Source organism: Chenopodium quinoa, unplaced genomic scaffold (genome assembly GCF_001683475.1).
Source record: "Chenopodium quinoa cultivar QQ74 unplaced genomic scaffold, ASM168347v1, whole genome shotgun sequence".
NCBI classification, from domain to species: domain Eukaryota; kingdom Viridiplantae; phylum Streptophyta; class Magnoliopsida; order Caryophyllales; family Amaranthaceae; genus Chenopodium; species Chenopodium quinoa.
This window is the reverse complement of record NW_018742914.1, coordinates 6,910,591-6,925,336: the sequence shown is the minus strand read 5'-3', so window position 1 is coordinate 6,925,336 and position 14,746 is coordinate 6,910,591. Positions and strand designations below refer to the sequence as shown.

The 14,746-nt window shown below is 32.4% G+C and overlaps 1 protein-coding gene and 2 long non-coding RNA genes across 3 annotated transcripts; all 3 read right to left on the bottom strand.

Moving 5' to 3' along the window:
* Positions 1-4,554: 4,554 nt before the first annotated feature.
* Positions 4,555-5,043, bottom strand: LOC110727704. Its single transcript, XM_021907285.1, has 2 exons — positions 4,796-5,043; positions 4,555-4,705 (listed from the first exon to the last, which is right to left on the bottom strand). The coding sequence occupies exons 1-2, from the start codon at positions 5,041-5,043 to the stop codon at positions 4,555-4,557; spliced, it is 399 nt and encodes a 132-aa protein (XP_021762977.1).
* A 2,724-nt stretch (positions 5,044-7,767) lies between these two features.
* On the bottom strand, positions 7,768-8,838 carry LOC110727788. The gene is made up of 2 exons (XR_002512568.1): positions 8,342-8,838; positions 7,768-8,247 (listed from the first exon to the last, which is right to left on the bottom strand). It is a non-coding gene; the product is annotated as an uncharacterized LOC110727788 (long non-coding RNA).
* A 2,112-nt stretch (positions 8,839-10,950) lies between these two features.
* Positions 10,951-11,669, bottom strand: LOC110727787. The gene is made up of 2 exons (XR_002512567.1): positions 11,509-11,669; positions 10,951-11,393 (listed from the first exon to the last, which is right to left on the bottom strand). It is a non-coding gene; the product is annotated as an uncharacterized LOC110727787 (long non-coding RNA).
* Positions 11,670-14,746: the final 3,077 nt, after the last annotated feature.

The window sequence follows — 14,746 nt, the reverse complement described above, 5'->3', positions numbered from 1 at the left end:
AAGACCAAATACCAAACTCTAGAATATTCTAGATTGTACATGGGATAATAGTCATCCATATTTAGATATTATCATAACACTCCCCCTTGGATGACTATATATTGAATAAAACAATAACTAACATTTACTACAAAACCTGTACAAAATAATACATTATGATGCGCATAAGATGTTGCCTCGTTAAAAACCTTACCAGGAAAACCCAGTGGGAAAAAACCATGGTTAAGGAAAAAAGAGTGCAGCGCGCATTAACTCCCCCTCATGACTACATCACTTGAGATCTTTAAGACGACGCAATCCAATGCCGTAAGCTAACTTTTTGAATGTTGCTTTCGGAAGAGCCTTAGTAAATAAGTCTGCTAAATTCTCACTTGAACGAATCTGCAATACATTTATATCTCCATTCTTCTGAAGATCATGAGTGAAGAAAAATTTGGGTAAGATGTGCTTTGTTCTGTTGCCTTTGATGTATCCTTCCTTAAGTTGAGCAATACTAGCAGCGTTATCCTCATATAAAGTTGTTGGTGCCTCTTTCCCAGATGATAAACCACAAACTTCTTTTATATGTTGAACTACCGACCTTAACCATACACATTCACGACTAGCCTCGTGAATTGCTAAAATCTCATAATGATTGGAAGAAGTAGCTGCAATGGTTTGTTTCATGGAACGCCAAGAAATGGCAGTACCACCATATGTGAACACATATCCAGTTTGTGACCGACCATTATGAGGATCAGTTAAATAACCTACATCTACAAAACCAATCAAATTTTCTTTGGACAACTTTGGGAAAAATAAACCCATATCCTTTGTACCTTGAAGGTAACAAAGTAAATGTTTAATCCCATTCCAATGCCTTCGGGTTGGACATGAACTAAACCTTGCTAATAAATTAACTGAAAATGATATATCAGGTCGTGTATGACTTGCAAGGTACATTAGTGCTCCAATTGCACTAAGATACGGTACTGCAGGACCGAGAATTTCTTCGTCATTTTCCCAAGGTCGGAATGGATCTTTCTCTACTTCAAGTGATCTTACAACTATAGGGCTGCTCAATGGATGTGCTGTATCCAAAGAAAATCTTTTAAGAACCTTTTCTATGTATGTTGATTGATGCACAAGGATTCCATTCTCTAGGTGCTCTATTTGTAACCCCAAGCAGAATTTTGTCTTTCCTAGATCTTTCATTTCGAACTCTTTCTTTAAATAATTGACAGTCACTGAAATCTCTTCATGAGTTCCAATGATATTCAAATCATCAACATAGACTGCAATTATAACAAATCCTGATCCAAATTTCTTTATAAAAATACATGGGCTGATAGGATCATTCTTATAACCTTCTTTCAACAAATACTCACTTAGACGGTTATACCACATACGCCCAGATTGTTTCAATCCATAAAGAGATTTGTTCAATTTAATACAAAAATGTTCTCGAGAACTAGATTTTGCTGCTTCCGGCAGCTTGAATCCTTCTGGGAGCTTCATGTAAATGTCATTATCCAGTGGGCCATATAAATAAGCTGTGACTACATCCATCAAACGTAAGTCAAGTCCTTCTCTTATTGCCAGACTAATCAAAAATCTAAAAGTAGTTGCATCCACCACAGGAGAATATGTCTCCTCATAATCAATACCAGGTCTTTATGAGAATCCTTGTGCAACTAAGCGTGCCTTATATCTTACAACTTCACCCTTTTCATTTCTCTTTCGCACAAAGACCCATTTATATCCCACTGGCTTTACACCTTCAGGTGTACGGACTACTGGTCCGAATACTTCTCTTTTTCCAAGAGATTTTAATTCTGCTTCAATTGCTTCTTTCCATTTTGGTCAATCATTTCTTTGTCTACATTCTTCAATAGATAGATTTTGGTTCATGATCCTCATTATTATCCATAACATCTAATGCTACATTGCATGCAAAAACATCATCGACGTCGATTTGATTTCGGTTCCATGTAATTCTAGACATGATATAATTTATTGAAATTTCTTCATTATCAGGTACCTGAATTTCTTCTTGTATCATGTCTAAAGTCTCTTCTGGAGATCCTTCGGAAATTGTTTCTTCAATTTGACCATCATCAATCAATGCTCCTTTTCTTTTCCGAGGATTCTTATCTTTGGAACCTATTGGTCTTCCACGTTTTTGGCGTGGTTCAGACTCATTAGCAATTTTATTTTGTCCTTCCGGGACATCTATTTTAAATGGAGCATTAACAGCTGGAATATGCGACTTGGTCACTCTTTTTGGGTCAGCAAACGAGTCTGGCAATTGATTCGCTAAACTTTGTAAATGAATTATCTTTTGAACTTCCAGTTCATTGTTTAGTTCGAGGATCAAGATAGGATAATGATAATTCATTCCATTTAATTTCATTTTCCAGCTCTCTCTTTTCTCCCCCCTAATGTTGGGAAAAGTGACTCGTTAAAATGACAATCTGCAAAACGAGCCGTAAATAAATCCCCTGTTGTAGGCTCAAGATATTTAATTATTGACGGGGATTCAAACCCAACATATATCCCCATCCTCCTTTGAGGACCCATCTTAGTGCGTTGTGGTGGAGCTATTGGAACATAAACCGCACATCCAAAAATTCTTAGATGGGAAATATTTGGTTCCTGACCATACACCAATTGTAATGGGGAGAACTTGTGATAACTTGTTGGCCTAATGCGAATTAGTGTTGTTGCATGTAATATAGCATGTCCCCAAGCAGAAATTGGGAGATTGGATTTCATAAGCAATGGTCTAGCAATTAATTGAATACGTTTTATTAATGACTCTGCTAGACCGTTTTGTGTATGAACATGTGCTACAGGATTTTCAACATTTATCCCAATGGACATGCAATAATCATTAAAAGCTTGAGATGTAAATTCACCAGCATTGTCAAGCCGAATAGTCTTAATGGGAGTATCTGGAAAATGTGCCCGTAACTTAATCAATTGGGCAAGTAGTCTCGCAAACGCCAGGTTACGAGTTGATAACAAAGACACATGTGACCATCTAGTTGATGCATCAATTAAAACCATAAAATATCTAAATGGTCCACATGGGGGATGTATGGGCCCACAAATATCTCCTTGTATACGTTCCAGAAAACTAATTGATTCAAAATTAATTTTAGCTGGTGATGGGCGAATAATCAACTTGCCTTCCGAGCAAGCAGCACATGAAAAATTATTATGAAGAATCTGCTGGCTCTTCAAAGAATGTCCACATGAATTCGTAATTATTTTTCGCATCATTATTGAACCGGGATGGCCTAACCGGTCATGCCAAACAACAAAATCATTAGTAAACTTCTGGTTTACTATAGCATGAGCTTCAATAACATTGATTTTTGTGTAGTACAAACCACTAGAGAATGTAGGTAGTTTCTCCAAAACATGTTTTGATCCTTGAGTTATATTTGTGATTTGAAGGAATTCGTTATTTTCTTCATTGACTGTCTCAATATGATAACCATTATTGCGAATATCCTTAAAACTTAATAAATTTCTTTGAGAAAATGGGGAGTATAAAGCATCAATTATTTTAATTTCAGTTCCCCAAGGCAACTTTATAGTGGCTCTTCCGGAGCCCTCAATGATATTTGTACTACCCGATATGGTACTTACATTAATCATTTTCATCATCAAATGAGAGAAATATTTTTTATTTTTAAGTATTGTATGTGTAGTTGCACTGTCAGTAAGACATAATTCTTCACCATTCATAGCAAATTGAACTTGAGTAATATCCATGTTCTTCATGAAATAAAATACATGTCAAAATATTAAGCATAAAAATAATGATGATAAAACAAATAAATCAATAAAAACACTCAAATAGTTCATAAATTTATAAAGCAAAAATCCTTATTACAACGAAAGAAATAAACTTAAATAAATTACTAGAATAAGCAAACATAAGTCTAATACTTAAAACTGACATAATACAATATAATTTTAATTATTCCCTTCTGGGGCAGTGAAGAAATCGGCAACTTCTAAATGAGTTGTACTGTCAAAATCAAAATTATTCCCTTCCGGGGAAGTAAGGAAATCACCAACATCAAATTGATTGGCATTGCCAAAATCAAAATCACCTTCACCATCTTCAAGAACAAGGTTTGCCTCAACTTTCTTTCCTTTCTTCAATGATTCTTGGTAAAGTTCAATAAGATGCTTTGGAGTTCTACAAACCCGAGACCAATGACCTTTTCCTCCACAACGGTAACATATATTGTTATCACTTTTCTCTTTTTCATCCCTACGTTCCCACTTCTGGTGGGAATGTGAGTTTGTGAAATGACCTCCATGACCTCTACCATATCCACGTCCACGACCCCGGCCGCGCCATTGGCCACGACCACGACCTCTACCTCGACCACTACTGCTGGAATGGTCCCTGTTTTTAGTTTCTTTCCCGTTATGGGTTGTCACATTCACTTCAGGGAATGGAGTAGAGCCAGTAGGACGTGATTCATGATTTTTCATTAACAGCTCGTTATTTTGCTCAGCCACAAGAATACAGGATATTAATTCAGAATATTTTTAAAAACCTTTTTCTCTATATTGTGTCTGCAGGACAATATTATTAGCATGGAAAGTGGAGTATGTCTTTTCAAGCATTTCTGCATCAGTAATATTTTCTCCACATAATTTCAATTGAGAAGTTATTTTAAACATAGCTGAGTTATATTCACTAACAGATTTAAAACCTTGCAATCTCAAATTTAACCATTCATAACGAGCTCTAGGGAGTATCACTGTTTTTTGGTGGTCATACCTTTACTTTAGATTACTCCAAAGGATTTGTGGGTCTTTCACAGTTAAATATTCATTTGTGAGCCCTTCATGGAGGTGATGGCGAAGAAAAATCATGGCTTTAGCCTTATCTTGAGGTGTTGCCTTATTAGCCTCTTTTATTGTTTCACCAAGCCCTTTAGCATCTAGGTGTATTTCAGCATCTAACACCCATGCTAAATAATTCTTTTCGGTAATATCAAGGGCCACAAATTCGAGCTTGGCAAGGTTCGACATTTTCAATGATAATAATAATATGGATTCTAGATAAATGTTTGGTAATCCTACTCAGTTGACTAGCAATGGTGCTGATAACGTGTTAAATATGGAATAGAAAATAAAGAGAGATGAGGGAAGATTGTTACGTTGTATTTCATATTCCATCTAGTACGGGATATATATAATGTACATTTCCTAGGGTTCCACCAATGGATAAGACCAAATACCCAACTCTAGAATATTCTAGATTGTACATGGGATAATAGTCATCCATATTTAGATATTATTATAACACAAAACCTTTTGTTTTTGCCAATTGGTAGAAGTTACACCTGGTTGTACGTTGATTTAGATGTAATCACCAATTGGATGCAATAACAATGATGTTACATAGTAATTTTATTATTATGTGATTTTTTTTTTCTTTTGACAATGTATATATTATAGTGTTACATGCTTTTATAATGATGTTTGTGTCTTTTATGCTATTATTCCTTTTCCGATTGTAGTGTTTTTATTTATCACCAATTGCTTAATTATTTTTATTAATCAAGCAATTGGTGATAAATATACGTTCATTAATAAAAAAAAATCAGTTTAAATAATAAAAAATCGGTTTAAATAATAAACTAGTTTTTTTTTTTGAAGAACAAATCAATTTTAAATCCGTATTTTCTTAAAAGAGTAAAAATTTCGTATTGTGTATTTATACAAAATTAAAAATTAATTGTGATATTTTATATAACGATAAGAATATATTTTCGGATTTAGAATTTATTTATTAACAAAATTGTAACAACTAAATTTAATAAAATATCTTATAATATCTTTGCCTAAAAAAACGCCCCATAATCAATACATTATAATATTTGTTTCCCTAAAACACGCACTTAATAAAGGATTTTTTTTTAATAAAAATAAAACAATACTCCGTATTATTCATCTTCAACCTATAGTCATCTTCAATCTTTAGTCATCTTTAACCTTAACATTTAACAATGGCAGATTGTTATTAAAAAAAATAAAAAAAAATGAAAAAACAATTGCGGATGAATCATGAAATTATATCAAAATGAGCACAATATAATTTTGACTAATACTTAAATAATTTTAATTCGAATCTTTAAACAAATTACTTGATTATTTTTTAGAACTTTGAAGTTCTTATTGACGAATTCATCTAACAAAGTTAATTGACGAAATCAAAAAATATATATATTAAGTGATTTTTTAAGCAATGATACAAATAAATAAATTGATTATAATTTATGAAATATAGCTGAATATAAGAATTTAATTAATTTGAACCAGAAGAATGAATGTTTTAGGTTAAACATGAAGGTTTTATATGATATAGGTTGAACATGAATATTTATTTTTTGGAAGATATTTTTATTCAATTTTATAAAAGAATAAAAAAAATCATTTGAACAAAAAAAAATTTAACCAAACAAGACTTAATGACTGTTTTTTTGAGGTGTCGAATTGAACGCCTAGGATTAGTCAATTAACAAATTAATGGTTGAGATTTAAACTCTTATTGTAGTTGACCATAGTCGTCCGTAGTTGATGATTACGATAGAATTTTTATTGATTCTTATGGATCGGATTTCTGAATCATCTTCAATTCACAAAATTAGGATGTTGCAATGCAAATAACACTCACAAAATTGGCACCAAATGATTGTAACCCTTAGGCCAATCAGATTTAAGGTCGACAGTTTTCTAAACGTCGGTTAAAGTATCGGAAAAGTTTCCAAGAGATGTGTGAGTGGCGGATTGATTCGAGTAAAGGACAATATTTGTCGGAGGTGTCAGGGTGCATGGGGTTGCCGGCCGAGAGGAGTCCTAATATCGGCTGGAAGAGTGGGGATCGGATGCCGACGAGGGGACGGGGGCTGGAGGTGAAAGGGGGAGAGGTGGCTGGCAGTGGCACGTGCTTGGGAGTGGATTGGGAGAGGAGGTGATTTTTTAAAAACCTATTTATAAAATTATTTAATTGTTGAAAAATTAAATAACAAACCTATTTTGTTATTAAGGAAAAAATTAATTATAGTTGATCATTAATCAAAAGATCATCATTAATATTTTTTTTTGGTGCAAATCATCATTAATATTATAAATTATAAATAACCAACAGGATTTGATTATGTACAATGTACGTGTAGCCGTAGTTTATGGGTAGCTTCAATAATTAGATTTGATCATGCTACTTATTTAGTAATATTCTACTCCGTATCAATATCGGGTGAAATGCTCATAATTTTGATGATAAGGGGAGTACATTGACACCCCACTTTGACCACTTAAATAACGTATGTGTTTTGTATTACTAGAAATCAAGCTTTTTGCATAGGCCCGCATTTTAAAAATTGTTGGAAATTGGATTTTTGCCCTAATTTGAGTGTTTTAATAGGTTGTAATTTGCAAAAAATAGACTTAAAATAATGTAATTTTAGGATCTTTTATCAAACTAGTTTGACAAAAGTATTTAACAAAATGGCTAATTATCAAATTTAATTCCCAAACTTGTAAAATGGGTGGCTTTTCAGGTTGAGTTTGACAAATTTGAATATTCTTTCATATTTCAATCATGTATTGACAATGATGAAAGTCAAATGTATTGCAATTTCCACAAAACTAAACATATGATGTAATTTAGCTCAATACTTAATTAACTCATTTCAATAATATTCGTTGAATTAAACTCCAAGAATAGTAGGGTTTAATTAAAAACTTGTATAATAACATGATTGATGATAATTCACTAGTCATTGCATGAAAGGCATAAAATCAAAGAGATACAACATAGTCTATTATCTCCATTATTCCAACACCAATTGACAGAAATATATAAAAACACACTAGTAATACAGATATATATATATGCATAGAAATTGAGTCAATATATATATGCATACAACATTAATACAAGAGTCACAAGAAAAATAAACATGTCATGCATGAAACATAAGATCGAATCAGATTCATGAAGGCATTTAGCCCTTTGAATCCTAAACCTGCGTGCTCGCGTCGAGTCCGATCCAGGCCGGCCTTGCCATCACACGCTCTAATCGCTGCAATCTTGCCAAATACCCCACCAATGCGAGGAACAACACACAGGCGAACCGAAGTCAAGTGCACAAGATAATCCTTCGCAACAAGGAGCTGAAGGCCCGCATGAAGAACCTCTCAAGTAGCACTCCTGCCCTAATGCTAACTCTGCAAAATTACAACACTTATTTAATAAAATGAATTCTAAGAATAAGCAACCATAAAAAGTATATTTAACTAATTATGCAAAATTAACGGTTACCAAGTGTCATTAATATTAGCAATAATCCAATGATAGTTGGCATCAAATACTTAATTGAGGTCGCCATTATCTTTACTATATAAGCTAAGTGTTTTTTTTTTTTTTTTTTTTTTTTTTTTTTGGGGGGGGGGGGGGGGGGGAAACAATGTGCTTAATTGATTTCTAGACAATTTGCTTGTTTGAAAGGATACTAACTTTTTAAAGCAAATTCAATGGCTTGGTAGACAAATGCATCCACAACCCTTCCATTTATATTGCTTTCTATGATTAACTCACCTATTTCCATGATGATAAGATTAGAATTTTAAATTATTTAGTTTCAATTGATAGGAAGTTTCATTATTATTATAAAAAATGTGTTTTCTTAATCCTCATATATATATATATATTCTAATCTAAGTCAATTCTTGTTCTACTTACAAAATTCGGAGTACTTAATAATCATAATTGCAAGTGGGCACTATATGCCTAAATTATTGTTAATGTTGAAGTCTAATACGAAGTAGTTTTTTAATGGCGCCTTTATGTACTACGGTGTAATTATGATATACTAAGCCCTCATAAATTAGCATTAACTGTTTTTTCCTATTAGTAAGCCATAAAGTCTTATATGTGGCTAGCCACATGGTGTGGCCACTTTACATAATCACATACAAGACAATCAATTAAGCGATAGGGGGTTACAGTGATGAGAAAATAGGATCACGTGAATACGTATGCAGGTTACTTAAATGAGAAATAGTGGTTACTCTCGATCTTAAAAATTGGAATTAATCTTTCATTTTTGTAAAACAAAAGAATAGGGGTTATTCGAATGAACAAATGAAGTTAATTATTTCAAAATTATTTGAGTTCACATGTATGGTGAAGGATTGCTTTTATAGACAACATGAGATTACTCATAAGAAAAATTGAGATTATTCATACATATAAATTAAGATTACTCTTATAAACTAATATGGTCACACCGTGTGGCTAGCCACATACACGACTTACCGGTGCTTAATAGATTTCTAGCCAATTTGTTTGAAATGATACTACCTTTGTAAATCAAATTCAATGGCTTGGTAGACAAAATGTCATCCACTACCCTTCCATTTGTACTGCTTTCTATGATTAAGGACCTGTTAACATTTCTTGAATTGAGCTGAACTGAACTAATTGGAGCTGAAATAAATATTTTATGAGAGAGGGAAATTAAGAGCTAAACTGAACTGAACTGAACTGATTGGAGTTGAAATGAACTGAACTGAAATTAAGTAAATGTGAACAGGCCCTAAGTCAACTCTTTCTATGATGATAAGATTAGAATTCAAAATTATCTATCTAGCTTCAAGTTATATGAAGTTTCGTTTATATTAAAAGAATTATGTTTTCCTGATCTACAAATAATTCTAATCTAGGTCAATTCTTGTTCTATTTAAATAATGTTTTATGATCATAAATGCAAGTGGGCTTTAGTATGCCCGAATTAAAATTTAAATAATTTCAAATAAAATCAGATGGATTAAACAAAACCTTGTCTCTCTTATATATATGCGCACTAGATGCTTTCCTAGATTAGTTACATTTACTTTTTACATTAAATCCTAAGTAAATTTTATGAGTGGATTTGTAACTTTGTAAGTGTTAGGAAAAAGTTGATTTTTTCTTTCTTTTTTCTTTTCTTTGAATAAAGGAAAAAGTTAAGAGAATGTGAAAAAGTGAAATAAAGGTGACATTGGTGATGTACTGATCTATTATGATTTTTTTGGGTTTTGAATCTTTTGAATTTTTGATTCGTTTTCATTATCACTCTCTATAGTCTGATGAAATAACTTAACTTAGTTTTTCTAAGTGGATGTTTCGATCTTTCAGATGGAAAGTGAACATAGTGCATTCGAGTCTATAATCCAAAATTCCATGTCCATAAAAAAAACATATTACGTGTGTTGCCAATAAAAACATGACAAAATAAGGTTATATGTAGAGATCACATAAAACAATTGTATGTGTAGCCTTTACCTTACGTGATTATTAGATTATCACCATTGTCTATTGATATTAATTGTACCAATTTTGGTCAATATATGGTACCCATATTTCACTTTATGTACGGAGTATCAACTAAGAGTTTAATACATTTTTTTGTATCATTATTATTTCAATTTTCAATACATTATTCCTTACTACCATTACGTTATTTAAACCCAATCATTTGGGACTATGACTTTATTATTGATGATGTAGTATATTATTTTAGCACATTATAGTCCGATTCATCTTGTTATTTATTTTTTACTCCGTATTATTTAAGAATGAATATTTTCAATTAGTCCAACCAACATACAAATATTTTTTGAATTTTGTAAATTATTACGGAGTACTATATTACGTATTGTGATTTTTGTGAACTTGCCCTAAATAGGTTCACATTGCTGCGTCCTTTTGAGTTGGGGATTTCCTTTAAATTCATATATGAGAACCGACCTAGCACCTTGTCATGGGGGAATTATAACTAAGAGCTAATTCCCATAAGGGGTGGTTTGTTGTAACTTGTGTGCGTAGACACCCTTAGGGGCGGCGGCTCATAGCTCTCCATGAAGAAATGCTTAGACATAACACAAAAGTTTCAATAAATCACCTCCAATATTATTCCAAACAACATTCATGTATCATGAGTTCATGACAAAAGCATTGGCATATATATACTAATGCCAATAATACAAAGAAAGTAAAAAAATCACAACATGAAGAACTTCACTTATAACATAAATTCAAATGGAGATGCTAGCAAGATCGCGATATAATCAAACACAACCTATGCTCGATTGATAATCCTTTGCCTCGAGCCAGTGTTGATCGAGCAAGCCTATGCTCGATCCAATCAGCTCTATGGTCTAGTGGTTGCAATCGTACCACCAACCCCACAGATGAGTAGAGCAACAGTAATACGTAGCCGGAGGGTCAATCCCTCCAATATTATACGAACAAACAAATCCTTCGCAACAATCACTATCAACTTTGCATTCATAACCTCTCAAAGTGCACCACTCTGCTGAAACCATAATATCTACAAAATAACAACCAACACTAATTAGTTAATTAATCCACATTATTTTTAACAATAATACTAGCTACATTTACGTAAATACGAGATTAATACTTGGAGTACGTATATGACTAACCTGATGCCATTAGGATTAGTAGTAATCCTAGGATAATTGGCTTCAGATATTTGATTGAATGATTAGACGCCATTCAATTCTCTTGACTACCAATTGATTTCTAACAAATTAAATATGCCCTTCTTTGGAAGATGCTTTACTTAATTAGTAAATAGATCAAATTACTTGGTTTGAAAATGCATTTACATGTTCACTATTTATATAAATGTCTTTGTATGATAGTGTCAGTCAAGTTGTTATTCTTTAATTAAGCAACCTGCTTTGTTTTATATTATCATGGAATGAAGAAAGAAAATTCATTAATGATTTTTAAACGGACCATTACATGCATAGAGATCCAGTGAAGGATAGTTCAAAAGATTAGAACTTTCCTTCTGATTTAGGGAATCTTGGGATCGATTCTCATCATCCACCTTTGTGGCTCTCTAAATGCCACAAAAGCTCAAAGAGGTTCCATATAAGCCAATTGGTGTTTCAATAATAAGAGTACTCCTTTACCTTATGATCTAAAACTATCTCTCATCTTTCTCCAATATGAGACACGTACTAGTGAATATACAACAATGGGTTTTAACACAATTGATAATTCATTAATAAAACTTCATATGACGTACGTACATAAGAGATCGAGCTAGCTATACAAATACATCAAAACTACAATTGTAAGAAACTCATAATTAATTATGAAAAAAATTTAAAAAATTATAATAATTAATATGTGAAATCAAAAAATAAACTTTTAAACAAGAAAAATTATCTTAATAAGTTTGACCAACAAATAGGGCTACAAATGAGCGATACGTTTGTGAACAACTCGTGAACAAGCTCGTTCAAATTAAAGCTCGATCAAAACTTGTTTATTTAGTATTGAACGAGACCTAACAAAAATTTGAGGCTCGTTTACACCTTTGTGCTCGGCTCGTTAATGTTCACAAACACTAGTTCATAACTCGTACATTTGATCGTTCATATGCACATTTATAATTCGTTCAAGCTCGAAACAATTAATTTCATTGTTTTAATTATTCTTAAAATAGTTGATCAATTTTAATATGAAACCAAATCAATTATAATCAATTATCGTATATAATCAAATTATCCATGTTAATAATATCACATAAAATTAAAATATATGGAGTATTATTTTTAAGAAAGTGAATAGTATATTTACTCAATTTTTTTATTTATAATATCAAATACTCAATTACTGCCTATCTTGTTGTTATGAGAAATATCATCAAAAGTGTTTTTTGATTAGAGTATACTTATAGTATTTCAAAGTTAATTAATATTAGCTTGATTGAGCTCGTTCAAGTTTGAGCTTGTTCACATTAGAGCTTGTTCAAGCTCGAGCTCGAATCACAAATGAACAAGCACAAGTCGAGCTTGAACAAGGCAAAACCTTAATGAACAAAGCTCGAACACAAAATTATGAAGCTCGTTCAAGCTCGAGCATGTTCGAACACATAAAATATTTTATCAAGCTTAGCTCGAACAAGTAAAAACTCGACTCGGCTCAGATCGTTTGCAGCCCTACCAATAAAAACCTAAATAAAAATTCAGCTAATTAAAATTAAGTATAGTGGTAGACTGGTAGTCATTGTACCATAGAATTTTCACTAATAATGCGGATGTAGCAAAATTTAAAATTTTTGTACCCTATATACATCCAAATCTTAGTTTATATTAGTGTTATAGATAATGTGGATGGTAGACCTTATTTCAATAGTTAATCACTCCAGTCGACAAGTTAGTCACTCGATTCATCCATGGATAATGGATGGTGAATTTGGATTGAGATTAATCGGATGATGGATGAGTTGGATATCCACCTCTGAATCTTCGATTCATTGCCAACTCAATAAACTCATTGTTAAAAACTTATTATTAAATTGACATGCACGTGTATGTAATAAATATGCTACTCGTAATCTTTTATCTAAGTCTAAGTCAATTATTATTCTAATTGAATCCGTAAATTATGGATCGGAGTAATTAGCCATCATCAATGCAACTTAGAGAGTATCTCCTCCGTACATAAGAAAATACTTTCTCTTCTTTTGCACCAAAAATAATGAGTAATTATACTTCCTCTATTTTAAAAACCTAGATATGTTTGATTCATTTGATTTTTCTGAAAAAAAAAAAAAAAAAAACTAATAAGCGTCCCCAGGGCGCTAAATAAGAGAAATAAAAGTGGAAATATTAGAGTAAAACTAACATTGATTACACCGAACGACGCGTGATTTTGTCATGCATTCCTAACTTAATATATAATAGGCCGTCGTCGAGCCTACCAAAGATAGAGTCATATCTTGGTCTCACTGGCTAATAGCAAGAGTAAGAAAGGGTCAAACCCAAGAGAGGCGTTGAATCAACCACCGAGATACTACCGTTTAAATAAGCTAAATGAAGTCGAAATTGGTTCGGTTTTTATGTAACATGTACTAGTTCAAATCAACTAACACTAAGGCTCAACAATAATTAGAGAGTTATAGGGCTCAGGATATACCACTCAATTTCGTCACAAATCACAAATAGCATGTAGCAAACAATGGTAAATTAAGGGGATAATATAGGGGAAGTCATCCAAAACACCCTACTACTCTCTCAAGCTAGAGGGATTACTTGAATCATGAATACAACCTACTCTCGTGGTTACAAAGCATAAAACAAGTGTTAAAGCATAATCACGATGACAAAAACATTCCCTTGACTGGAAATTCCTATTCTCATGGCATTTCAAGTCAATTAAGCATAAGGGAGCTAACTCAAATTCATCTCTCGATCCTTCGTTGAGAAAGCTTAGATAATAGTTCTATCAATGGCCATATACAAGAACTAAGCAATTAAACCACTTAAGCTCAAGTAATTAACACCCAACAAGTACCAAATTAACACATGCAACAAGAAATTAGTGACTACATTGAGGGTTTTACCCAAACCCTAGAAAATTAGACTACTCACAATCCATGGAGATTAAAGCAATTAAGGGTTCCAAGTAACTCATGAACAAGAATCAACTAAAGATTAAGCTAAATAACAATCTAAGCATACAAGAATTAAGCAAGAAAATTAACAATCAAAGCAATTAAAATTGAAGAGAAGAGTGAGAAAAATATTACTAGAAGCTTGAACTTGAATAACAATGGTGGAACTTGTCTTCTACAATGATTGAGAATGAAATTTCCAAGCTAATAATTATAATCTAACTAATGATTTGAGAATATTTGTGTTT

What these genes read in the sequence shown, in the direction of transcription:
- LOC110727704 (XM_021907285.1), bottom strand. Translation starts at nt 5,043, where the DNA reads ATGTCGAACCTTGCCAAGCTCGAATTTGTGGCCCTTGATATTACCGAA. An exon ending in ATCCTTTGGAGTAATCTAAA is followed by an intron (nt 4,706 to 4,795) that starts GTAAAGGTATGA and finishes TAAATCTGTTAG; the next exon opens with TGAATATAACTCAGCTATGT.